Raw genomic sequence first — 24,547 nt, 5'->3', positions numbered from 1 at the left:
TGAGGAAGCAGTTTTTTGCTGAAAATAAAGTATCAAAACTATTCTTCTCTAGAATAAAACATATTCCACAACAGACGAATTAAGAACAATCTGCACGATAGAATGAGAAAAAACATCATATTTTTTTTGTTTATTTTGTTGTTAAAAAGAATATGAAGATTATTGCAAACAGAATAGCCATCATGGTCACATGATCCCAACGACTTCCATAGAAACAGTGCAAAAGGATGATTTATTAGATAATATACCGAGATTGATGGTGGTCATCATTATCATTTTTTTCTTTCTGTTCTATTGATCAGCAGTCAAATTTTACTGTGGTTTCTTCTGATTGACACTGGCAATAATCTGACAGATTTTGTTCCTCACGTAAGTGTACATGAATACAACATCAAGTTTTGTGCTTCTTTTTCAACCCGTCCAAATAAGGCAAACAGGGTAAGGCATGACTGAGTAACATTCAGTTGGTGGGCAACATGATTAGACTCACACACACAAGCATACACACAAACATTAGATTTAGCATTACTGACGACGTCTATAAAAATGTAAATTAATAGATGTTCTTCTTTGGGATGCACTCAACTGCAGAATATGGGTAGTTCAGAGAAAAGTATCCTTTTCAGCGTAGTTTAACAAACATAATTTCACATCAGAGAGAAAGGAGTTACACACATACACATAGAGGCTGCGTTTATCTAACTTGAGAAAGAAAATCACGTTCCAAAACGCGTTTGGAATGGTGTTTGCAAACATGGTTTGAAACGCGATTCTCGGGGTGCCGCGTTTATCTAACCATCATACAATCGCGATTTGAGTGGTGTCACTGCGCGTAGCTGCTTTGCGCCGTTTGACCCAGGAAGTAAAGGTCAACTGCATACCAGCAAACATGCCTCATCAGTCACACACAAATAATGGGTAGAGAGCACAACCGGAAAGAGCTGGGATTTGACCTTGAGATATAAACACGTTTCAAAACGGCATTGCGTTTATCTACTCACAGAATGGCGATCGTGGTCTCAAACGTGTTTTAAAACCCCTTTGAAAGGCGTTTCAAAACGGCATTTCTAAGCCCGTTTGAGAACACGATTGCGTTTATCTAACCCCTGAAAATGCCTCAAACGCGTTTAGGATCATGATTCTGCCTCAGAAATTGTTTAGATAAACGCAGCCTCACATACCCACACACAGTGACTACATCAATCTATAACATTATCCTGTACATCTTTTTGAGCCCTAAAGCTAAACGAATGCAGAATGTTTATTGTCAGCTATTGCACTGAGACATCCTTTCCATATTTGGTTTTTAGAGATGCTCTGGTAAGGCATCATTACGGTCCACACTTGGAAAACATAAATCCAATCAACTTGATGAATCATATTCACAATTCCTTAATGGCACATTGTGATTTATTAATGCTAAAAATACGCTTTTCTATGAGACGTACAGACTGCTACATTAAACCTTTAATCCAATTCAATATTCTTTGGTAGACTCAAATATTAGCACACACCAATTAAGGGCATTACATGAGAAATGATAACATTTCCCTACGCTGTCATGTGATATATATGAAAAGAGAAAGAGAGAGAGAGAGAGAGAAAAAAAAAAACTTATCCAAAATCTTCTTGGTCCCAAAATGCAGTACACTTGGTTCATTAGTCAAACGTGTTTGTCCACGCTCTGTTCCTGGTTGTTCCACGAAGTCCTGCCTTATCCCGCGAGGGGGGAGATAGGAATAGCCAACCATCCTTCATGAGGAGGTGTTTCCCTTCGTCAGGATAATGTTGCCATAAATTGCCTCTTCCCTGCAAAGCGGAGAACAGAGGAGAAAAGAAAACAAACAAACAAACAAAAAAAGACACATTTTAACAACACACTACCTGGAATTTTGAATGGGAACAATACATGAGCAAGAAAAAGACAACTATCAAAACGTCAATGCAAAGCTTGAAAATAGATTCCCTCAATCTTTTATGCAGGTGACTTCAAAACGTTTCCTAAAATCTTCACTTCTGTATACACACAGCTATGGATGAGCCATTTGTTTATAACCATAACTCGTTGAGGACGAGTCCCGAGTATACTCGGGCTGGTGCCTATGGGAAATGCGTGTTGTAGCAAAATCCTCAACAGGTTAGAGGGGTTGAGAGAGACCATCCTTCCTTGATTGGAGAATGACTCCCAAAAGCAGACCTTTAACTCTGTGTGTACCACTGTGTAAACTCTCTCTGTGCCATATTATTCATTATTCTGAGACTGCACTGTATGAGTGTTTTCGGAAAACATTCTCTTTTTTCAAAGCCATGTAACTTTTTAAAGAATCGTTAATGCTATACGCATAAAGATGAGCAAAGTTGTAGAGAAAATTCCAAGCTTTGCTGTAATACAAATTTTATGACAAAGCTCTGATGATATATCTTTCAAATGGCCAGTACAGTAGCTACCTTGTTGTCCAGGTCCCGACTTTCCAAGACACAACCACGACAAAAAAATCACACTTTACTTGAAACACCTTTAATATGGAACACCACTATTCAATCACCATGCAATGCAACCTATCTGTGCGAGGAATAGAATTGTGAGTGAAGCTTTCGTCATGTTGTGGCAGTTGGTGATTTTACGATTGGTTGGGGTGGTTTTGCGAATTTGAGCAAAATGTCTAAACTTGGCAAGCCATTGACTGCGTCAGGCACGTGAACATGGCACATAAAGAGTTGAAAGACTTTTATGACTTGCTTTTGGTATAACCAGGTGACACGTGAGGGGTCTGAAAGTGTGTTAAAGGAGAGTTCACACATAGTAAGAATTAAGAAACTTCTCATCAGTCACTGCTTCTGAGAGAAGATTACACTTTCACTCAATTTTGTGTGGGTGACTAAATACAGACAAACCTGTCTATAGCAACTACCGTCTATAGTGACCACCTGCCGTATACTACCATGGAAATCAATTCCCCCCAAGAGAAAAGCCATGTAATAATGACCCTGTCTATAGCGGCCACCTGTCTACAATGGCCACTTTTTGTCATCTCCCTTTGGGTGGCCGTATAGACAGGTTTGACTGTATTCATAAAATTATTGACTTTCATTGACATTGCCTCCCAGAACAGAATTGTAGATTTGTAGCATATGCTGGGCATGTAGTTGGGTGCAGTGACATTCACACACCTTCAGTTTTGTAAATGACTGTGAGTCAATGCTGAAAAGTTCATGTAGCTAAAGTGGGTTGCAGCTGTAACCCCGGCATCAATCCCAAACAAATTCAGAATGACACATTAAAGTGCCTGAATGAACAGCAGGAATGAATGAAAAAGATTGTTATAGCACTTCTCTCCAGCTGACCCATTCATGCACCCTTCAATTGCAACTTTTGTCTGCCTGCACCAGCGTCCCACAGTGTCACAGTGATACGGGACACGAAATCAAAACATATCCTTCTATGAAGTGAAATATTATATCCGATATCTCTTACTACTCCGCTGATCTAATCAACTTTCATTGAAAGGGTTCAAGTCAAAGAGGTAGAGAGAGAGAAAAAAAAAAGAGAGATAGAGATAGAGAGTCTGTTGGATATCGCTTGGCGACGGCCAGACAAATGATGCCAGTGTTTGGGGCAAGAAAGGTTGGCTAGCCCTCTTGCTGATTCCCAGAGATTGTAGAAACAAGGTGCCATTATGCTTGCAAGAAATGAGTCTTTTCTTCAGATGTCAAGCACTTGCGTTCATCTCTCTAACAGTACTTTCTCGCAATCTCTCTCTCTCTCTCCTTCTCTCTCTCTTTCTCCCACCATACTGCTGCTGTCAAGATGGTTTAGATTTTGGAGGCGGCACAGCCAAGCCGGAGCTATCCACGACGACGACCGCTGGGCGCAAAACTTCGCCCTTCTTCCACTCCTGGTCGGAACCCCTCCTGTGCCCATAACAGGGAGAGGCAGGCATTATACCAGGCATGCAAGGGGAGTGGAAGTCTTTCCCCAGGTCAGCGACTCGTTAGCCTACACCCATACTCCCTCCTCTTCTTCCGGATCTTGCAGGCACTTGTTACAAATGACAAGTGCACCAGGCATGAACTATTCTCAACAACTGCGTAAATCATCTAGACTCATTTTTGATGGTTTTTTCCCCCAACATATTCAAAACCGCTGGAAAAGTTGTGAGACAAAGACATCATTACTGCACTGAATTTGCATGGAATATTACTAGGACTGATATCTCCATTTCTTGAATTCATGAGAAACATAAAAACTGCATAACTTTCTTACTTTTGGTTGGATTTGGGATTTCATTTTTTCTTACGTCAATGTTGACGGAGACAACTTGCCATGAGACTGTTCCCCTGCAGAAAGTGTGACACTGTTGGCAAGTGACTTTCCACTCAATTTTTTGATTTTTCCCATGTGGCCACAAATGATACCATGCCACTAACTTGCTAGCTACACTACTGGTAAATCGTTGTTGTTTTCCTTCTAATTATATAATCTGATAAATTGTTTATGTCAAAATCACAGTCATATTTGGCGGAATGCCATGCCAATGGCAAATGTGCATTCCATTGGCAAAACTCATGTTTTGGAAATTTTTTAAAGTGCCATAACATTAGGGGGTTCACACGTACACCAATTAGCGGGATACAAATCTCGAGATTTGCATCGCGATCGGTATCTCGAGTTTTTCACACGTGTGGACAGAAAAAACCTGACAATTAGTGCGATAAGCATCGTGATGCTAATCCCAAGAAATCTTGCGCTAGTTCATCAATTAGCGGGATAATTGGCCCCGCGCTGGTATGCGTGAACGGTCGGGATTAGAATCTCGAGTTTTTATATCCCATCATACTTCACCTCTTTCACCTCTTTGGCGCACCACAACAACCGTGCGCGAACCACACCACTGACGCGCAAAAAACAATGGACAAAGGGAAGTGCGCGCAGGTAGTCATAGAGAAGGGCGCTGTATGACCCAGTTTGCAGGCTTTGCTGTTACTGTATCTCTATCGGCAATTAGCGGGATAATTCTGTATGTGTGGACGCTTGCAAAAAACTCGAGATTCCGAGCGTGATCGCTATCCCGCTAATTTGGTACGTGTGGACGCTCGCAAAAAATCTCGAGATATGGAGCGCGATTGTCATCCCGCTATTTTGTACGTGTGAACCCGGCTATTGTGATATCTCATGAATTGTATCACACCATGCATTTCATATAACAAACATTTCTGCAACAAAACAAAAAACAAAAAAGGGGGGGGGGGGGGGGGGCTTCAAGTGAATGACAGTTCGCTGGAGTACTGCATTCCCCTGCAGGGGGCTTGCATTGTATAGCAAAATGGGCTGGTAAAGTGTATTACTCATATGCTTCACTCATTTCTGGAATTCGGATAAACAAGATAAACACAATGAATGAGCATGGAATGTGAATGGTGACAGTCAACGGAATGTGCACGTGAGAGAGTAATGTCTGGTTAACATCACCGATTCTCTGGAATATCTTGAGAAAAATCTGAATGAAAACTGAGCAATCTGAAGCAGATCATAGGATTGGAAACAGCTCCTTCTCAGCCTCTCTCTCTCTCGTTTTCGCTCCAGCTCTCTTCTGATTGGCTCTCCATCCCTGAGGGTATGTTGTGATAGGCCACTTATCCCTGTCATTGCAAACAATAACTACAGAGGTCGAGCAGGGTTGCATGGTCAAAGGTCAACTACACATCAAGTGCTTCCCCTTCGGCTATTGACACAGATATTACATCAATCAGTGTTGCACTCTTCATACAGGCCTGGCTCCCGTTCACATGCTAAAAATTAGCCATAGCAACATCAGCTATGACAAGCATGCTTCAACCTTAGTACAATAGACACTAGATAGATTGAAAAAGTTGTTGCATTTTAAATATCAACTCTGTCGTGAGTCGTTTGGGAGGAATTGTCACTGTGCAGCTCCATTGCGCAGTTTGACCTTAGGAGCAAAGATGTGTAGTTGGCAGTGGTTGATGTGGGCAGGTCCAAACTATAAATGCGTTTTAAAATGACTTTGCGTTAATCAAATCTACAGAAACACATTTCTGGCTCAAACGCATTTGCGATCGCACATTTTCTGCCATCTCAGGTATGCGCTTCTAACCTCCATAATCAAAACAGCTTTGCATTTATCAACTGCCCAAAACTGCCTAAAAGCTATTTGGAAACCTTAATTCTGCACCAGAAATGAATTGATAAATGCAGCCAAAAGGGGAGGAGTAGAGTTTGTAGGTGCATCCAAGAGACTTCTGAGCCGATTGCATGGGAACATAGAGTGGCAAAAAGTTGTGATATATTTCTAAATCTGCAATTTTTGTTGCACAATTAACAGAAAACTCAAATACCTTGATTTTGTTAAAAACAACAACAACATACATTTCATGAGAATGGGCCTAGAAATCCCCCCCCCCCTCATATTCTCCTGGAGAGATACCCCAGACCTCCTTTGCAGGGTTCTTCCATAAGAGGTCTTGCAAGAGCTGGGATCTACCTCCCCATCGCTGCCTGGAGTGACAGGGTGTTGGATAAATGGAGTATTAATTCCTTCCTCATCCCACCATACTGCAGACTTGCCAGACACCAACGTCACATGACGATAACACTCGGAAGAAAATGAAAGTTCACTCCCATGAAAGTTGGCTTTCGTAAAAAATTAATGGATTAAAGCAGAAAAAATTGATAGGCAAGAAGTATCATCCGAAGAACAGATACAAAGATAAGACAGTTATAGCATTTAAACATTGTATATTTTTCTGTTGCAAAACAATGATATAAGTTGCAAACACATATGCAAATTATACATAAGGTGTTAATGTTATTGCCTTGTACATCTTACATTGACCTTGACAAAAAAAAAAAAAATCTTTTAAAAAATTCAAAGAAAAAAATTGGGGTCAAACAATTGTTGCGATGTAATAATCCAGTGAATATGACTTTAGGAGGTGACAAGCATTAGTTGCTATGGTATTGACCACAAACGCGTTTAAAGTTTGTGAGCTAAAGATATCATCTTCCCATCTAATTTGCATCTGTGGATGTGACCAATATCACTGTTTATGAAAACATGTGATATTTAATAATTTTCAAATTAACAAGGTATTTTTTTTTTTAATTCTTGGTCCAAACTGAATCATAATGCTTGGCTTGTTTGACTTCACTCTACTTAATATGAACATCAACTTGAACATGGATAGAATTTGAATTTCCATTCTTCAGTATCTATTTCAAGGTTTATTTCTATTAGAACCCATCAGTGTGATTTGAGGAAAATCAGACAATCCATTCAAAAGTTACGAATTAATAAAGTTCTGATACAGCCACTGCTGGATAAGAAGACTACAACATTCTGTGAAGTCACACATGGACATATAAAGAAGATATGAAGAGAATTCAACATATTTTCATTTTTCTACCATAATGAAAGGACACCTCTTTCAGAAGGCAATAATGGGGCATAGTATAGCCATCAACATATATGTCAGTAACAAGTAAAATGAATGTGTACTTTTCTTGAAATGTGAAATTTTGTGGAATTTCCTGTATGTTGTAGTCCTGCTGTGACATCACAAATTGTTATACCAGTAGTCTTCTGATCCTGCGATTGCAGCACCTTAACTTTAAGATTAATAGCTCTCGAATAGATTGTCCAATTTTTCTCAAAACTTCAATGATATGTCCTATGATATTGCAGCATTTACTATTTAAATCCACATATTTTTTGGTTTCATTCTTCATTGAAGGTAGAGGCTTTCTTGTTGTTAATCCCCATCAAATTTGTTTGTTTATTCTTTGATATGGCATTGCATGTTCCATGAATGACTAAAGAGTGTGGTTATGAGATCAAAGCTTATTTCAATTTCTATCTCTATTTTTCTTTTCTACTAATTATTTCATTTTTTTTTCTGTGGAACTTTGCCTACAAAGAAATATGATTGAGAACATGACTGCTTCATGACAATTAAAAGGCTATTTATGGCATTATATGAGCTAGTATGGCAAATGATACTGACATGAAATAGGTAATTTCTTTGTCTCAATTTGTCATAATTTGCTCTCCGCTAATTCAATATATAGTACTACTCTAGTTCAGCATTTTTGTTTTAAAGCAGTCTTTGCGTAGGAGTTTAATTTACTGGGGTAACAACATTGTACTCTATTGGAGAAACTTTGGAAAAACCACTTTGTTGTTGTTGTTGTTAGCTGATGCATATAGGCAAATCAACTGATTATGAAATTAATCATGAAAATACATAGCTAGCATAATGTAAATCTAAATATATGATAGATATCTAAATGAGAAAATATATGATCATCTATTTTTAGATTCATTCAATTATCTGTGTCATATATGCGTGGTGTCTTCGTGGCCTAGATAACCTTCTACCCTGATGTGTTTGTTTCTGAGATCATGTCTAGTTTTTGAATCTGCTCACAGCATCCATTAGGGGAATTCAATTATCCATGCTCTCTTATCATCAAGTTCAATCTATCCGCACATGAGGGGTTTCACATTGGATAAAGGAACTCGTCTGTAATCACGTTTCAGACATGCTTTTTAAACTCCATCTGTGTCAGAGCATCATCAGAAAATACAATAGTTCTCCATTTTGTCCACCAGCTGCAAACTATATTCCAAAGAACAGCTATGTTGCCTACGAACTAACAGTCAAACGCGCAATTCTCTACACTCTTTTTATGCGAGAATGTGTGCCTGTGTGGATGCACCATAGTGGAAGTGAATACAAGGTCAAGTTCAGCTCTGTGCATCTCCTCAATCCTGTTTTAAAGATTCTAGACTGCATACTAGTACTTGGACAGGAGCAAAACTTGATTAGAGAAAAAAAAATGTCTCTACGCCACAAGCGGCCAAATGTGATCTGAGACACTCAAGTTTGCTTTCTGACTTTATTACCAGGTATTACATAAATAGCTTGATAAAGGTGTTGCATAGCACTGTATGTTAAAGGGACTGTACAGTACTGGTTGAAGTAGGGATTCATGCTTTGAACATTCCTAAGTGAGATAATGAAAAGCCTCTTATGAAATATGAAAGAGCATGTAATTTTAAGAAGAAGTCAACGTTTATTTGATGAAAATTGGTTTTCAAATGGCTGAGATATCCAACAAAGTGCTAATAATAAAAGGCGACATGCCACAACTTTATTAGGATCTCTTTGTTTCACCTTGTTTTTGGATATCTCAGTCATTTCAAAACCGATTTTCATCGAATAAACTTTTGATACCCCTTAGAACTACATGCTCTTTGACATCTCATAGAGTGGTTTCTGAATATCTCGCAAAATGTTAAAAGCTAAATCTACACCTCGACCAGAACTGTACACACCCTTTAATCCTCTATGTGTTCAGGGACTGTGCTTGACTTCCAAGTGTTTTCATCTTCATTCAGCAAGCCAGCCGAACTTGACCTAGTTGTACATTGCTTAAGCCCACTCAGTTGTAGCAATGACAATCATGATTAGGGGATTAGGTAATCTCTGTACATTGACAATTGTTTTCCAAACATCTGCGCCGGATTGGCAAAGAACGTTCTCCAGCATGCCTGCCAATCAGCAAACACAGCATATCATAGTGTTAAGGAAGGGATTCTCGTTGCAGGTCTGAAAGCACTCCCCCCACCCCCTCCCCCGCCTCTCTCTCCTCTCAAAGTACATTAATCCCTTCTTACAAGTCTAAATATATCTCTCTAATCACAATCAGATATTCTCATTCGCTTGCCGTACCACTATGTAAGATTTTATTACATTACAGTGCTATATATATATATATATATATATATATATATATATATATATACATATATGTATATATGACTGTCTGTATGGTTGTTTTGTTACACGCAGTGGGATCCATCTTCCAAGCCCGACCAGAGCTAGGTCTGGAAAAGATAAAAAATTCCACTCCAACTGTGAAAAGTTTCCACTACACTTTGGTGCCATTGCAACACACCTTCTCCACTCTGCGAGTGGTTAATGTTGCCATGGTTTTTATGACAATGATATGGTTTTTGAGGACATTTGGCTGAAATTGTGGTTGACTGGATATGCGGTGATAATCTCTTGTATCCTTCAATCTTGCTGGAGTAATTAGCACGGGAGCGGAATCGGTACGGCGGGGGGGTTGCGTGTCGTCATCACAGCGAGACGAGGGATTAGGCGGTGGTGTCTGCCGTGCTGTGTTTTGTGTTTATGGATGTCGTATGTTTGTAAGGGGATTGGCAAATGGCGCGCGAGGGGGGGGGGGGGGGGAGCGGAAGAAGGGAAACACCTTGGAATTTGGGGCTTAAAGGTAGCATCTCGGCAAATCCTTTGCAAACCACCATGTGGCAAAATGAAATGAATGTGCCAATTGTTCAGGAGTATAATGTACCCCACAGAAATTAAATTTGGGAAAACCCCTGGACATTATTACAGCAATGCCATGGCATTTATGTTATATTCACATGAACCATCCCCCCCCCCCAAAAAAAAAAAAAAAAAAAAAAACTTTAACAATATTGTGACTATGTGACGATGCTAAGCTGCAATGATTTATTTTTTCCCCACACATCAAAAACGCCAGTTGCACTTACTTCCGTAATCTCATGTATCTCCTTTTGTATTGACAGCTTTAGTTTGCAAATTTTTGCAGTATTTTTCTTTTTGCAAGTCACTGTTATAATCATGGTTACCTTTAAAGCACAAATCAAATTTCAAACACATCCTGGCTAGCATCAAGACAAATAAAAAATAAGTAAATAAACCAACCAAACAAACAAACGAAAATAACTGCTTCTTGATTTTGCATCACTTGCCATCTTGGGGGTTTGTGCGTATTTTGTTCAGCACATAATGACATTGTGAGGTCACCTGTAATGAAATGTAAAATGAACTGACGGAAACACAACTTTTGCCTGAGAAAGCATTGAAATGAAATGAACAGCATTTCGCAGATTCCCTTAAGACTAGTTATCAGTTATAGCTGAAAAGTGACTGAACTGGGTATCATTCATGTGTGTCGTTTTCACTCATTTGACACGACAATAATTTAACCCTACGGAGAGAAGAAATGCTTTTTCTTCGATTCTGATTAAATCCACGGATGAAGAATCTTTGCGCTATTTGAGAAAAAAAATGTTCATCCCATGATCATTTTGCTTGTATAGAGCAGGATGATACACCAAGCGAGCACTGTCATACTGTCAAACATAATATATATTCGTGGCATGAAATTATTCGCGAATTGGAGCCAATGGCCTTTTTTGAGGCACGAAATTTTCGCGAATTGCCACTGGCATTCCATGCATATAGTGTAGAAAAGAACGTTTGCGTGCATTTAAATTTCGCAAATCTTGGCTCTCGCAAAATTAATAAATGCATGCAAACATTTTTTCGTTTGACAGTAACTCACACGACATGGAATGCTCCTTCCGTAAGCCACACAAAGTAGATGTTACCCTTGAATTCCTAAATATAAAGTTGTAACTTTCATCCATTCATCAGATAGCATTCTGATTTCTTGCTGTAACATTAATGCCGTTGTCTTTGCGGTAAATCCTCTTAAAATCCAGATACATTTTTTTTTTTTTTTTTTTTGGGGGGGGGGTTTCCACAAGAAAAATGCAATGTTCTCACCAAATATTTCATGCTGTCATACATATGCCATTCCCTGCTATGTGTGCCATTTCATCCATTGCTATGGAAAACTGATTAAGTCATTCATCAAACTCTATGGAGACCTTGTCTCGAAGGAAATCTAATGAATTGAAATAGGCGCATTATTTTGGGGTTTCGTTTTGTTCATGACGCCCTAATAACTTTTCAGAAGACTGGATGTGACCTTTAAGGAAAACATTGTGACTAATCAGTAGCATGGCAAGCACTTAATTTGTTGTTGTGCACTACAGGGTTCCCCCTCCCTTCATCTGTGGCTTGGTGATAGGGTATTTTTGATTGCTTTTTATGTTCCTTTTGTTTTTTTAAGTCATGCTTGTTTGTTTCTTTCGTGTTATTTTGGGAAATATCAGACAAAAAAAAAAAAGCAGGCATGAAAAGGTCTCCCCCTCGCACTAATTACTTTCTTCAATAAAGTACAGATCAATCCTAGTTTGAGTTGGAGTTACTTCATATTCCAATGTGAGTTTTATTATTTCTACAGAAATCTGGTCTTGTCTGGCTATTCCGTGCAACATCGCCTACACATTGAAGGGATGCATCAAACTATGACAGCACTTCTACAGGGAATCATCTTCCAAGCAAAGATACAAGTTGTTGTTGTTGGTTTTTTTTTTAAACAAACCATCTGAGTTCTGCGGGCTTTTACGTTCAAGAACTAGATTGTCATTGTGTTTGTTTTTATGCCAATCAATCAAGTATGTTTTGGTGGCTCTTGACTGCCAACTTGAATCACACCTTTTCCTGAGCATGTTTCTCTGAATGCATTTGGGCCAGTTGGGGTCCAGGGGTGTTTGGATACAGATAATGCAAGATTCTTGGTGTACATTTGAATTCTGAACAGTTTGACCTGGTCAATCCAACCCAGGGAGATGATCCCTGCTTGACCTTGCAGATATCGCATGTAAAGAAAAAAAGAAATCAAATGAATAATTGTCAAAATCTGTATGTACATTGCAGCATTTCACTGTAGAATGGCCTTACATCAAGTATCATTGATTTGAACAGAATTTCAGTTGATGCATTTATTGACTAAAAGGAAAATTACTTTTCGCGTGTGTGCTGGTTTTTGTTCAATTTGTGGCTGCCTGCTGCAAACGAATGGAGGATTTATGAAACTATATCCTCTTCACAAAAGAAAAAGAGGGAAAGGAAATGAAACGACACAATTTCTCTTTGTCTAGTTTACTAGGTAGGTTTGTCTCTAACTTTGGCTCTTGTAAACAAACTTAAAGGACAAGTCCACCTTCATATACATAAGGATTGAGAGAATGCAGCAATATTAGTAGAACACATCAGTGAAAGTTTGGGGAAAATTGGATAATCCGTTCAAAAGTTATGAATTTTTAAAGTATCTGCGCAGTCACTGCTGGAAGAGAAGACTACTACAGTGTATGATGTCACATGCGTACAACTATATGAGGAAAATAAAAAGAGAATTTCACAAAACTTTACTTTTTGAACAAAGTGCACAGTTCTTCGACTTGTTACTGACATATGTTAAGGGTGATATTATTCCCTCTGCCTTGTGAAAGAGAGAAGTCGAGTGTTCTTTTGTTATGCGAGAAAAATGGAAATATGTTGAATTTTCTTTATTCTTTCTTTAAAGCGTTGTACTCATGTGATGTCACAAGCTATAGTAGTCTTTTTATCCAGCCGTGACTGAGCAGAAACTTCAAAAATTCATAACTTTTAAACAGATAGTCCGATTTTCCTCAAATTCTCATTGATGTGTTCTACTAATATTGCTGCATTCACTCAACCCACATGTCTACGAAGGTGAACTTGTCCTTTAAGTATATATATATATATATATATATATATATATATATATATATATATACACACATAAATGATGAACAAGCCGGTAAAACTGTGTTTACACCATTTCCCTGGCAACCACGGCAGCCCCATTTCAGGCCACCGTGGAAAAATGAGATGGACGTGAAACAACGCGGTGAGACGGAATAGGCAAACGTGACAGGCCATGATTGCCGTGATTAAATTTCAAACTGTCAAAAAATTTGCCACGGCAGTCCCGGTGCTAATGAGGACTTTTGGAGGCCATGATAAAACGGGGTGACTGCAACGAAACACGAAAGAACGTAACAGACCATAATAAAACTAGGAGGCAGTCCGTAGCAGGCCGCGACAGAAAACATTGATAGTCTAGCCTGATTAGACGCCATGAGAACAGTGTCTGATAGCTTTATGTATACCGAAGCGAGAACGGGAACGAACAAGACTAGAATATGAAGGGGAGAAAACGGGAGAATGTTTCATCTACCCACGGCGCAATGTGTTTCAGGCAAATGGGGCTGCCGTGGCCGCCGGGAACATGGTGTAAACGCAGCTTTAAAGGGACTGTACAGTACTGGTTGAGGTGGGGATTCATGTTTTGAACATTCCTAATTGAGATAATGAGATACCTCTTATGAAATATGAAAGAGCGTGTTATTTTAAGAAGGATTCAACGTTTATTTGATGAAAATCGGTCTTGAAATGGCTTGAGATATCCAAAAAAATGATAATAATAAAGGTGACAGGCCATGCCTTTTATTAGAATCTCTTTGTTTCACCTTGTTTTTGGATATCAGCCATTTCAAAACCGATTTTCATCAAATAAACTTTTGATACCCCTTAGAATTGCATGCTCTTTGACATCCCATAGAGTGGTTTCTGAATTTCTCACAAAACGTTAAATGCTAAATCCTCACCTCGATCAGAACTGTACACACCCTTTAAACTGGAAGAGGACACCAGAAACATCTTGTAGAGGTCAACGTGAACTAAATCCTTTTCTTGGATTCCATGAAAAGAAAGAAATGGATCCTCTCTCTCTACACATAAAATCTTCCTCAAAATGTCCAGGCTGGCTTTCTCTCTCTCTCATTCTCTCTCTCTCATTCTCTCTCTTCTTTCATTTGCTCATCTTCCGTTCATCAATAATGCTAGAATGCTTATCGGATGTCCTGACAGGAAAGACTATAGGCCAGAGAGTGGTTTCAGAGCAAACATTAAAACAACAACAACAAGAGAGAATATCCTTGGTAAAATTTGAGATCATGCTGTTATACTAGGAATAAGCACATTCCAACATTCATCCATTTTTCTCTGGCCAGTTTTGATTACTATCGTTTGAAAATAATTATAAAAGAAATATAACTGTGGGGTTTTTTTTTCAATTTTTTTCCATTAAAAGCGGAAGTTTAGATCACTGGATTAATGCATAACATCTTCTTTATTAGTTTGTACTGTCGGCAAACGTAACGTGTGATTATATTCTACTATGGAATGGACAAGAACCAATTCAAATGCCACAGGTGAGTGTCAGACAGGAGGTGCGTTCACATTGGAATTAATTGTGGTATTAAATACCACAGAACTCTGTGAGGTATTTGCGTTCACATTACAAAACACTGCAAAAAAAATGCTGCAGTACAGTGCACTCACATCACAACGAACAAGATATAATGAAATTCCAGTTACAATGAAGTAAAAATTCAGGCCGCAACATTATCCAATCTATGTATTTCTATTGTTTATTTGTTTGGTTATTACGAAATTTCAATATAACGAAAGAAATTTGCCAGTCCTGATATGACTTTGTTACAACGGGAGTCCACTGTACTTGAAATACCGCCATAATTCACCGTATAAAGTGCGAACAGCCCTAATGTTTTTAAATGATTAGTGGATATCCCGTGATAGTTACAGTTAAAAGTGCGATGTCGCTCCATCATATCCTATTGACTTTACTAAATCTGGGATAATTAAACAAATATTGCGGTCAGAGTGCTCTCTGTAACTGGACAGGAAGCGGGGTAAAGTTATGACATGTTCAAGTTTCATGTTTTTACAAAAAACAGTGATATGTAATTGCATCCACACATGTAAACCAGATGAGTTGATGCAGTCATCATCTACACGTAACCTCTCTAAATAGTTTCTATACACAAACTTTATTTGTGAAAATCATGTCATTGTTCAGTCACCTGGCAACTACACAGTTCCTTAAAACACCTAAAAGTCATCATTGGCCAGCTATTCCAACAGAACACTGATTTAGTGCCAAAAATACAAGCGTTCCTGCATGACTTCATTTCAAAAAGAAAAAAAAAAGGAAATCACTTTTGCGAGCAGGTCCATGGAACACCTATGAAGCGATGACATCATCATCATCTCATTCCTTTACATACCAATGCGGCTGTGACCAATAGACCAGTTCACATTTAGTGATTGTAACAACAGTAAAGCTAGGACCCCGTTTACAGTGCGAGGCTCGGGCGAGGCTCGGCCGCGCGCGGCTCGGCCCAGCCCTGCTTCAGTGTAAACGTGCAAAAGGCCAAATGTGGGGCCAAAATTGGCCTCACATTTGGCCTCGCTCTGGAGGTGGTCTCGGCCGCGGCCGTGTCCTGCAAAGGATTTTTCCTTCGGCAAAGGCCTTTGCCCGAACGTCGCCACGGAATCCAGTTGGCAAAGGGTCTGAAAACCAGACTATACCAAAATTGCGTTTGTTTACAAGCAGAGCGCCACTATGACAAAATATTGAAAGGTCTGAATTAAAAGCGCGGCCGAGCCCAGCAGTGTAAACGGACAAAATTGCGAGGCTCGGCCGCGCAATTGAGGCCGGGCTCGGCCGCGCCCTGCCCGGCACTGTAAACGGGGTCTAGGTATCACCTGCTTACGTAATCCAACCTGTTTTCAACTTGTTTTCATGTCAACTAACTCCCTTTAATGTTTAGAATGTTCTTCCATGGCACATAAAGAAACTGTTCTCTAGGTACTGTCCATGACATTACTCATTACATCTATATGTCTCATTATGTTGTTTTTATTGATTGATCTCTACCTGATCATGCACAGAATGTAACTTTGAAATGGCTGTATATAAAGTCACTGATTCATGCAAACTTTTACGAATCTGTCAGCTTTTTTTTCTTCATTTCATATTCAATTTCATTCTTTTTTGCATCAATACGGAAACCATTTCCCCTCCTATGATTTCACCTCATTTTTTTCAACTTCACTTGGATCTGGGATAGAAATGCACTTTAATCGAACGCACTTTAATCAAATGCCCCTGCAGTGCTGACTACATCAGACATGGCATCCTTTATCAATGGGTTGAAATTATAGGACGGGCAAACCACAGACGCACTTCCATTGTGGTAGCGGTCTACACCGAAGAGACAGCGATAATCCATCCTTGGTCTTCTTGCGCCTTCGATCTCACCTCTACTGGGGAAGTTCTTGATTTGCCCGCCTGTGTTTGTATCAAAGCGCAATTTTCATCACATGTTCGATTCTGCGTGTTTTTATTTTTTTTCACCTCATCGATGAAGGGAAGGTCAGGGGAATCTGTCGGCAGATGAACAAACAGTTTTCTGAATCACTAAATATATTTTTGGGCGCTGACTCACTGCAGAAAGGTGGGATGATAATAATACCATTGTTGACTTTAAACTGTTTCATTTTTTTCTCCCTTTCTATTTTTTTTTTTTTTTTTTAGAGGGGAGATATTAAAAAGCAAGGCAAACAAGAGCCATACAGCAGTGAGCGAGAACAAAGCCGGAGTAAAAACAGTTCGTAACAATGAAAACCGCAGAATAAGAGGAAGCAAGTTAAAGAGTCAGTTGAGTCCCAATTCTTTTTTACTCTTTATTTTTGTGGTCACTTCTGAACACAGACAGTTCCAGCCTCTTTTGGGTAATGACATTTATTTATCTAAAGACATGTGATGATGACTCAAACTGTCAAACTGAGGTGAAAGGAATCCCTGTCAATACTGGACTGATTCTGCACAGTTCAAGGTTGTGTCCCAATTTGATATCTGTAGGATGACTCTTCCTACATGATGGTGATGATGATGATGATGGTGATGATGATGATGATGGTGATGATGATGGTGGTGGTGGTGGAGATGGTGGTGATGGTGGTGGTGATGGTGATGGTGATGATGATGATAGTGGTGGTGATGATGATGGTGATGGTGATGGTGATGGTGATGGTGGTGGTGATGGTGATGGTGATGGTGATGGTGGTGATGGTGGTGGTGGTGGTGGTGATGGTGATGGTGGTAGCGGTGGCGGTGGCGGTGGTGGTGGCGGTGGCGGTGACGGTGACGGTGATGATGGTGATGATGATGATGATAATCATGATGAAACTGATAATTACACCGAAAAATAGGGTCATTCACACCAACAACGAGATATCATAACATCCAGGTGAAAGATGCTGGGCAACTGTATCAAACGCCATCTGACACATCGTCAGAGGAATCGCAGACCGGTGGTGCAAAATTTCCAACTGCATGGAAAGTTTGCTATGATGGTTTGCAACAGGAAAAATCACAATAATTAGGTGTTTTTGTATCTTTAGAATTAACTGGAAGTTTTAAACTTTGATGATGAGCTTGTAGTTTCAAATTACAATGCGCGTCCATCACACCTAATCTTAAAGATTAACTTTCGAGCGAGAGTCCCACCAAATGATTAAACCGAAGAACTGGAAGAAATACATATATGCAGTGCTCACGATAAACCCGATATGTGTGACGATACAGTACTGTAAAACATGCACTGGAGGTTGACCCAGAAGTTGAAGGGGGAATACCGTTCACTGAGAGGTCATGCAAACTTTCAAGTTTGTTGATTACAGTGACCACATGACGCTAATCTATGAGTGGGGATCCCCCGTGGCTCTTAGATAGAGTGCAAACCCTAAGAAATCTTGTGGCTCTAATTAAGATTACTAACTTTCGAGTGCGCCTACATGGTACTCAACTACGAGCTAAAAAAATCGTCAAACTTTAAAACTTTGAGCTAACGTAACTCATACAAGCTACACATGCATGTAGCCGCCATGGCCTATGTTACATAACAGCTGCATAGTCGTCTGCAGCAGGTTGCTGAGCAAAAATAATGCACCCCCCCCCCCAAAAAAAAGAAGAAATCACATAATATTTGTCTATTGCCAATAGCTCAAACGTGGCACTTCTATATGTTGCAACATTTGCTGATAAGAATAGGACTAATGATGCAATATGATGATAACGCTGATAACACCCCTCCAGCGGGTGAAATTCTTAACCCCATGCACACATGTGAATTCAGCCAATAAAGAAAAATTAGGAAACTGCATCACTGAAATTTCAGGAAGATCAAACCATGCATTCAAAAGTTATGAATTTTTTAAAGGACAAGTCCACCTTCATATACATAAGGATTGAGAGAATGCAGCAATATTAGTAGAGCACATCAGTGAAAATTTGAGGAAAATTGGACAATCCGTTCAAAAGTTATGAATATTTTAAGAATTTGCGCAGTCACTGCTGGAAGAAAAGACTACTACAGTATATGATGTCACATGCGTACAACTATATAAGGAATATAAAAAGAGAATTTCACAAAACTTTACTTTTTGAATAAAGTGCACAGTTCTTCGACTTGCTACTGACGTATGTTAAGGGTAATATTATTCCCCCTGCCTTCTGAAAGAGAGAAGTTGAGTGTTCTTTTGTTATGGGAGAAAAATGGAAATATGTTGAATTTTCTTTATTCTTTCTTTATATCGTTGTACTCATGTGACATCACAAGCTATAGTAGTCTTTTCATCCAGCCTTGACTGAGCAGAAACTTCAAAAATTGATAACTTTTTAACTGATTGTCCGATTTTGCTCAAGCTCTCACTGTTGTGTTCTACTAATATTGCTGCATTCACTCAACCCACATGTCTATGAAGGTGAACTTGTCCTTTAAAGTCTGGGTAAAATCCATGTGCCATCATCACTGGATAAGACAGCTACAAGAGTCTGTCATGTCCGAGTTTAGAAGAACCATATTAGGAAAACATGAAGAGAATTCCACAAGGTGTAATTGTTCCTGAAAAGTACACATCCTGTTGATTCGTTTTACTTCTACTCTCCTTGCCTTCTGAAGGCAGTATCAAAGTCAGTCATGTTCTTTCTTCATGTTAGATGGAAAAATGAAAATATGAGGAATGCGGACGCTACAGCATCAATCGCCCACTAATATGGCTCTGCGAACTGTTTCTCACTGTTGTGACAAAATGATGTAGAATGGAATTCCCCAACTTGCTCTGTTTGAAAGGCGAGAGAAAACATATCAATTTATAAGGTTCCTTGGTTATTGTCTCACCGGGCTACCGCCCATTCACAATGCGCCATGTAGTACCACGTAGCACCAAAAAGTGTGACCACAGTGCTACTGCGTAAGGCACACGGCCTTGGCTTGGATGCATCTTGCAACTGTTTAGCATCGGACAGGTGGGATCACAGCTGTTGACTTTGCATGATAAATTCATTCCGTGTGATGTACCAGATGCTACAACATCCAGGAATTCTGACTGACTAGTGATCAATTTCTAATCATCATCATCATCATCATCATCAAAAAAAAAAGGCTGATTCCTCTTGATCTTTCTGTCAGTCATTGTGTCCAGTCATTGTGTCTTAGACATGACAACACCAGTAAAAGTCTGAACTTTTCCTTTTATTTTCCTTTGTTTGCTGGTGGATACCAAGCTTGCAACAAAAACCTTGCCTCATACTTCTAGTCAGTGTGAGTATCAGTATTACTCTTCTGAAGGGCTTTTTACACTTGTGTTTCTTAACCCCGGACTTTCTCTGACCCAGGACTATCGTTAGTCCCGTACCAATTTTTAAAGCTTTTTACACTCGCCAATTAGTCCCGTACTATCTCTTGTCCGGGGCTAAGGAGAAAACTGACCTTTTTACACTCGTATTTCTTAGCCCCGGACTTTCCAAACCACATGAATATTCATAATTACGCTGTGTACTGTACACGTACACGCACGCACCGGCAGCACTTGATTACCTCGTTTCTGATTGGTCAGTGAGGGTCGGACTTCGTCTCCGTCGCTTAGCCCAGGATTATTTTTTCGTTCTGTTTACACTCACTTGCTTGGCACCGCAATTGCGGTGCTAGCACCGCAATTGCGGTGCTAACCCCTGCTATTTTGCAGGGCCAGATAGTACCGTACTATCGGTGGGGCTAGCCCACTTTGGCAAAAACGAGTGTAAACAGAAAGTGGGCTAAGGATAGTCCCGTACCAACGGTGGGGCTAAGGCCCCCCCTTAGCCCCACCGTTGGTCCGGGGCTAAGCAAAAATTTACAAGTGTAAAAAGCCCTTGACTGAACACAACAATTTTGCAAGATGAGAAAAGATGATCAAATCATTTGGCAAAGGATATATTACTTTGGATCTCACACCAAGTATAAAAACATAATCTGTATCTACTTCAACAGCAATGTATACTTCATCTGCTAAAATAGGCAATTCTTAACTGAATTAAGTCAGTTTTTCCCCATTGGTACTAATGTCGTGTTTCTTTTGAATAGCTCCAGCTCTTGAGCCTGTACAGTATGTAAAATATGTACAATGTATATGCATGTACAATACCGTATGTATGTAATGATCAGTCTCAGGATGTCCCTTGAACAAGAATGCATTTTGCAATGTATTTCCGATTCCTAATGAATAGAACAGTTTGATGGAAAAATGGTCAATTTATCCCAACAAACACAAGATGGCCAAAAAATGTCAACATTTTACTATTAAATATTAGACCAAATACTTCATGCTTCACTGGGTCTGGATGTAACTCATGCACTCCAAAGGTGAACAGGAATTGTTTTTTTTTTGGGGGGGGGGAGGGGAGGGGGTGGGAGGAAAAAATGGTAAAACTGCTTTTGCTCGTCATCCCTGTGTATCTGTTGACCTTCTGTCTTGACCCTGAGACTTAGATCTGCCAAGTCGATAAAGGAGGAATGCAGCAGATGACACGAAGGAACAGGATCAGGTGGCAATGGGCAATACTACAGTGTAACTTTGCAGTAATCCTTTTTAAGTGCTTAAAGGGATAGTACAGTTTTGGTGGAGATGAGAATTGGGTTTTTAACTTTTTATGAGAAACCAAGAAAACACTTATGATATAGTACAGAACATACCATTTTAAGAGGAATTCAAAGTTTATTTGACGAAGATCGGGTTTGGAATGACTGAAACATCAAAAAACAAAGTAAAACAAAGCGATCGTAATAAAGTGTGGGTCCCACACTTTATTAGAATCGCTCTTTTTTGATATCTCAGCCATTTCAAAACCAATTTTCATCAAATAAACGTTGAATTCCTCATAGAATTACCTACTCTTTCACATTTTATAAGAGGTTTATCATTATCTCACCAAAAAATGTTAGAAACCTGAAATTAGGTCTCAACCATAACTGTACAATCCCTTTAATGGGATCCATTTCTACAGGTGGCTCCTTGTTGGAGGTGAGAGAGAGAGAGAGAGAGAGAGAGAGAGAGAGTGTGTGTGTGTGTGTGTGTGTGTGTGTGTGAGGGGGTGGGGGTCTCATGCACCTCAACAGATGACACAATGACTCAAGAAAGTCGCATTTAGGCTTAACGCTAAGTGGTGTTGCAGTCTTTTGATAATGCCAGCGCCCTCAATACGCTACGATCCTTTTGGTGGGAAGGTAACCCGAATCCCTGATGGAGACACCCACTCAATAGTGGGATTCACACTGACAATAAACGGGATGAAAATCTTGAGATTTGCAAAGCGATCCGAATCTAAGATTTTTGCCCGTGTGGATGTACAATCCTACGAAATAGTGTGATCAGCATTAGGATTCAGATCCCACAAAATCTTGTGATTATCTCAGAATTATCATGATAATCTGAGAAATGGCTCAAAAATTAGCACTGCCCCAAGTGTGTTAATGCTGAAGCTAAAAAAGAAAAAAACAAAAACAAAAAACCTCAAGATCTTTTAACCTATCATTCCAAACACCAATGATTGGACAGTGCATGAAAACAAGGGCAAGGGTCATCATTTTGGTAGACTTTGGGCATGTGCAATTTGGTTGATTAATTAGGGCTAATTAACAGGATATTTCTGTCCATCTGAACAGGTACAAAACATCTTGGTATTTGGATCACGATTGTTATCCTGCTATTTTGCCTGTGTGAATGTGACTAACGTGCAGCCAATGTCTTCCATGATGAGGATCATAAACCATCCCCTTCAACCCATTTTTTTTTCCACTTGGAACACTTTCACATTTGAAAATAACTCCTCTTATTTTCAATTAGCATTTATAATAGAGACCTGTGTTTTACACAGTGAATATGTTTTGTTATCAGGCATGAAAGCCAGCTTGAATCAAATATCTCGCAAACATGTTTTTCGGCTCACGTTTGGCCAGTTGTGGTCTGGAGGCGATTTCCAGTTGAGTTCTGCTCAATTGAGGGCATCGCATGTGCACACTGAATGCATAAACCTAAAAAAATGCGATTGAGGAGGCGGGAGTCAGCTTCACCTTTACACCACTTTTGCTATCGTGCATGCTTTCGTGTAGGCCTGCCCACTCTTGCATGTCAGTGTAATGGGCGGTGGAACGTTTGATTGACATACTGTATGCCATAGAATTTGTTCCAAAGCCGTTGTACGGAATGTCAAATGCAGGTGGGTGAGAAGCATTTCATTGTCTGAACACATCATAACTCTGAATACCCTTAGAAATGCATTTTAGAAATGCGATTACAAATGAGATTATTTTTCGTAAGTGTGAAAGCCATCTTGTCAAGAGACGCTTCACTCAAAATTCATGTTCAATTTTCAGTCCTTTGATAGCACAATTTTACTATATAAGCCCGTCCATAATTAGCTCATGTGCATATTTCCTATAAATTACCTTATTTCCCAGTTGGTTACGGGCCTAATAACTCACTGGTAGAGATGTCACAACTGATTAGTCAAATGAGATACCCACTCATTTTCAAAGCAACATAAATGTTTGCCGAACATTGCAATTTATGGAATTTATGTTCAAACAAAGATTAAACTTGTACAGACAAGGTAATCAGAAATGGCTCATCATTCACGAATGGGAAAGCATCTGTTTCATTGTTTTGAATTCAATGCATTAACAACTATTTTTGTGATTCTAATTGCCTAATATTTGGCTTTTATGGACACTTTGATGCTGTAACATGGACATGCTGGCAAGTACCTGGTACCATTCAGAAAGTTACATGAAAAATCATTTTTTAAACAGATGCTCACCTTGCTGAATTTAGCCTGTTTTCACAAATGACCTTTTTCTGCTCATGCACAAGGTAGAACAATGAACTGGCTTTAATTCATTAAAGTCTGCTTTTGCTTCCAGAAGCATGAGGGTATCAGCTGATTTGATGACACACTGACAGTGTAATACCGCAAAATTTCAAGCAGTATTTTGTAATGTGAAATATGAAATATGGCATGATATGCATTGCAAAATATCATGGTATTTAGGGTGGTAATTCAAACTTCGCACCAAATACACATGAATGCGAGATTAGAGTGTGACTTGTGGCCACAAACTACCACCAATCGTCTACCTGTGTACTCTATACGGCAAATATTTCACGAGCTTTTTATTTTCGCGAATTTCACGAGTCAGGTGCTATTCGCAAAATTAAAGACATGCGAAAATAATGACTCTGATCCCGATATAAATGTGAAGCATACATATACATTTCTCCGTTCAGCACAGTATTCCACGATCACGAATTTAACCACCTGCGAAATCGTCGGGAAGTCCCGATTCGCGTAAATTTAGACTCGCTATATATATTGCGTATACAGTATATGCCACTTGACCTGACACACTTCTTGTCTTTTCTCAATGAAGATATGAGCACGCGCTACGCTTACCAGAAATGCCATGGTACTGTAAATGCAGAAATTTTCGTGGTACATTAATTTGTGCATATTTCATGCTACTTCTGGCTAGTGCAAATTCTAAAACCTATGAAAATATCTTTTTCACAA

General features: G+C 39.4%; 1 protein-coding gene across 1 annotated transcript in view; it reads right to left on the bottom strand.

Moving 5' to 3' along the window:
* Positions 1 to 697: 697 nt before the first annotated feature.
* Positions 698 to 24,547, bottom strand: part of LOC139723116 (fucose mutarotase-like) — a 193,674-nt gene continuing 169,824 nt past the window's right edge. Inside the window, exon 6 of the mRNA XM_071634382.1 lies at positions 698 to 1,809. Coding sequence (XP_071490483.1) covers positions 1,755 to 1,809 — 55 coding nt within the window. The 3' untranslated portion in view covers positions 698 to 1,754. The remainder of the gene's footprint in view (positions 1,810 to 24,547) is intronic.

This window comes from Diadema antillarum, unplaced genomic scaffold (genome assembly GCF_040938485.1).
Source record: "Diadema antillarum isolate AM-2024a unplaced genomic scaffold, OU_Dant_1.0 scf00000181, whole genome shotgun sequence".
NCBI classification, from domain to species: domain Eukaryota; kingdom Metazoa; phylum Echinodermata; class Echinoidea; order Diadematoida; family Diadematidae; genus Diadema; species Diadema antillarum.
The sequence above is the reverse complement of the archived record's forward strand: the minus strand, read 5'-3'. Positions and strand labels throughout refer to the sequence as shown.